Here is a 3633-nt window from a genome sequence, read left to right on the forward strand (position 1 = left end):
GCTGTGATGTGTTCAGATCTGTTTATTGTTTTTATTTTATTGTATTTGTTGAATGAACTGTATGAAATGAGTTGCTGACAGATTGCTCTGAACACAAACAGGATCTCTGACTGTATGAAAGATCGATCACACACAGGAAGGTTGTTGTTTAGCTCTCGCTGGACCTGTTTGTTCATCATCAAACTTCAGTCAGTAATATTTTATGATGACTTTCACTTCTTGTTCTGTCCTTTGAACTGTTGTTCTCAGCTGTTGTTAACATATAACAGCCAGTTCCCCCTCAGGGATCAGTAAAGTACCATCTCTCTTCTAATCTGCCCAAACAGACCAAATCATTTTACTGTGGAAACAGAACCAGTCTGACCAGTAACCAGTGAGAGAGCAGATGATTTGGTTTGTGGAAAAACAGTCAGAGTGAGATGTCTTTGTTTCCACAGTTTAGTTTGGGGGGAAGCACAGAGATCGTTTCTGCAGACAGTGTCTCCCTCTGCTGGTCAGAAGAGGCGATAGATAGATGATAGATGATAGATTATAGATAGATATATAAATAGATAGATGATAGATTATAGATTTTAGATAGATGATAGATAGATAATGAAAAATGACATCTTGTATTATTTGGTAAGATTTAAAGAGGACAGTTTGACTCAGACTGACCTGCTGGATCAACAACAGAACTCGGATTTCTTTAATTATGATTAGTATTTACTTCATTTTATGTTAATTTTCCTTATGTCTTAATATAATTCTAGATATTGTAATTATTATGTTCATTGGTAACTCACACATACGCATGTGTATTTCTATTGAAAACTTTGGCTGGTGTTTAAAACTAATTTGTTTTTTAATCAAAGTTATTTACTTTCATGTAAAGCATGTTTGAGTATTTAGGTATATAAATATAATTATTATTTAAAAATGTTTATTTTGTTACATTTTCTTTACTTTTATATTATATTTAGATATGTGTAATAATATAAATCTGTCAGTGTGTTTTGGCAAAATGTTCATGCCAATAAAGCTCTTTCAGTTTATGACGTAATGAGCCGTCACATCTGGACCCCGCCCATCTGTTTCGATCTATCCAATCACGTGCCGGTATCGGGATGAGCTGGCGTTAAACGGCGGAAGTGTTTGCGACGAGTTTACAAACAGGAAGCTAAGCTAACAGGCTAACTGCGCTGACGGAGCGGAGGAACAGCTGAGCGGCAGCGCGAGGACCGAGTGTGAGGTGAGTGTGACTAACACCCGGGGACACAGCTCCTCAACTTTCACTAGTTCCTTAGCTAACGTTAACTCAGCGTTTGGCGCGAAGTGATCCTCGTGCTGTTTATCGCGAGCGGCGGCAGGTAAACAGTTAAAACGGTGAGAAAGTCCCGATGCGGAGACTCAGCTGATGAAAAACAACAACAGAAAACTCGAGGAAACACCAGCAAGTACACGGAGCCCGCGAGCTATGCTGGCTAACCTGCCTCAGCGAAGACACGGTTAGCTGTTAGCTGTTAGCTTCCCGTCAGACTCCAGCTAACAGACGGGATCAGGGTCGATCTGCTAGAAACTTCATCGACCGATTTCAGCAACTAACAACATTTAAACACGAGGCTGATCGATAGTCTTGATCAGGTCATAGACTGGCTGGATGCCTCACGTGCAGCTGCTAGCTGTTAACCTGCCAGGTGAGTCTGGCGGGTTATTTATTTATTTGCCGCACAGAAACAGAAGCTACAGAAGTTTTAATGAAAGCAAACCGATGTTAGCCGCAGTGTTGCAGCATCGCGTGACACAGCTGCCCTGAGCTGCCACGCCCCTCTGCGCTGACCCCGGGGCAGCTAGCAGCTAGCCGGGGCAGCTAGCAGCTAGCTAGCCTCAGTGGGTTAAAGTTAAATAAACATCAGTCAGCTGTGATGTAAGTTCCCCTTTCAGAGGTCCAGCTGTCACAGAGGACTCTCCTACATAAAGTAATCATGTAAGATCGACTTTATTGATCCCAAGCTGGGGAAATTCAACAGCTATCGTTTTATTTGTCTATGACAGAAAAGCAGAAAGTACACAGTAGAGTGTGCAATCAGTCACAACCAGTAAAGAATAAAAACTAATGAAAAGGCCAGTTTCTAAAGTCTTTAAGGATCCGACGTCCACAAACTTAGTTTTGTGTTAATGGCCAGAATATTAGAAAGACTTCAAACATCAGTCACTGAAGAGATTAACAGATCAATAATCAGTCTGGTTTCAGATCCTGCTGCTTTTCTGAACTTTGGTTTGGAGCAAAAACAAAATGTTTTTCACTAATTTTTTTTGATCACTTGATGGAGAAAATAAATAGCAGAGGAGCTGCTGGTGAAAAGAATTACTGCGGTTGTGTTGGACTGATGAGAAGTCAGTTCAGCTATAATCTGCTGTTCCAGAAGCTTCCAGACAAAAACTCTCTGCTCTGATGTCTTAATTTAATGTCCTCTGTCCGTCCCGTGCTCACAGTTCAGCTTCTTCTCAAACCAACAGACGACTTTTAGAGCAAAGCATTTTCAGGCTTTTCATTTTATTGGTTTACTCCTTTTTTCTTTCTGCACATTTCAGAACCAGCTTTGCAGCCGAGTCGATTTAACGCACGATCAGCTTTTCCTTGTGACTGAACGCAGAACAAACGACCCGGCTTCTGCTGCCTCTAAGGTTTGACTTCATTACATCAATAAATCAAACGCTCTGACACACAAGAATGTGGCGGTTGGCTGGTCTACCTGCCCGACAGGCTCTGTTGTTCCTGTCACCCGGTCTCAGGTGTGTTCTTGTGTCCCCTGTTCAGGAGTCAGGATGAGTCTGCAGTGGACGGCGGTGGCCACCTTCCTGTACGCAGAGGTCTTCTTCGTCCTGCTGCTCTGCATCCCCTTCATCTCACCTAAGAGGTCAGTGCACCCCCCCCCACCCCCCCACCCCCAGCGCGCCCTGTCCCCCCCAGCGTGCCCCTGCCCCCCCAGCGTGCCCCTGCCCCCCCAGCGCGCCCTGTCCCCCCCAGCGTGCCCCTGCCCCCCCAGCGTGCCCCTGCCCCCCAGCGCGCCCTGTCCCCCCCAGCGCGCCCTGTCCCCCCCAGCGTGCCCCTGCCCCCCCCCCAGCGCGCCCCTGCCCCCCCAGTGTGCCCCTGCCCCCCCAGCGCGCCCCTGCCCCCCCAGCGCGCCCCTGTCTAATGAGGATCACTGAAGGAGAAACCAAAGCCAACTTCACTCTTTCAGCGTTTTCGTCAGCAGCTCCTGAAGCTCCGGGTGAGCCTGCAGCAGGTGACGCCGGCATTAGATGAGGCCCTCAGAAACCAGTGAGGGCGGAGTGGTAGTGGGTATTAAACCCTCCGACGCCCTTTGCTGCACGATGGCGGAGCTTTCTTTCAGTGTGAGATCCGTGTGACGTCGCAGGTTAACATGTCGGATTTTTACTGTTTAAAGTTTACTGTTTTTATTGAATCGTTTTCATCTTATACGAAAATCTTCAGCCAAAACTAAAGAGCCTTCAGTAAACAGCAGGATAATAGAAGAACGAGCAACACAGGAAGTAAAGTCTTTACACCTTTTAACTGGTTTAAATTCTTCACACTGGATAATGCTTCAGAATAATGTTTGATTTCTATTCAAATGTTGGAGTCCTGAA

At 45.5% G+C, this 3633-nt stretch overlaps 1 protein-coding gene across 1 annotated transcript in view; it reads left to right on the forward strand.

Annotated features, from left to right (window-relative positions):
• Positions 1–1078: 1078 nt before the first annotated feature.
• The window catches only part of bcap31 (B cell receptor associated protein 31), a gene marked incomplete at its 3' end in the record, with an annotated part of 17317 nt that continues 14762 nt past the window's right edge, over positions 1079–3633 (forward strand). Inside the window, 3 exon segments of the mRNA XM_038722708.1 lie at positions 1079–1231; positions 2575–2667; positions 2801–2900. Coding sequence (XP_038578636.1) covers positions 2809–2900 — 92 coding nt within the window.

This window comes from Micropterus salmoides, unplaced genomic scaffold (genome assembly GCF_014851395.1).
Source record: "Micropterus salmoides isolate LMB-PRFRI ecotype aquatic unplaced genomic scaffold, ASM1485139v1 Ms_hic_scaffold_16, whole genome shotgun sequence".
Classification (NCBI taxonomy): Eukaryota; Metazoa; Chordata; class Actinopteri; order Centrarchiformes; family Centrarchidae; genus Micropterus; species Micropterus salmoides.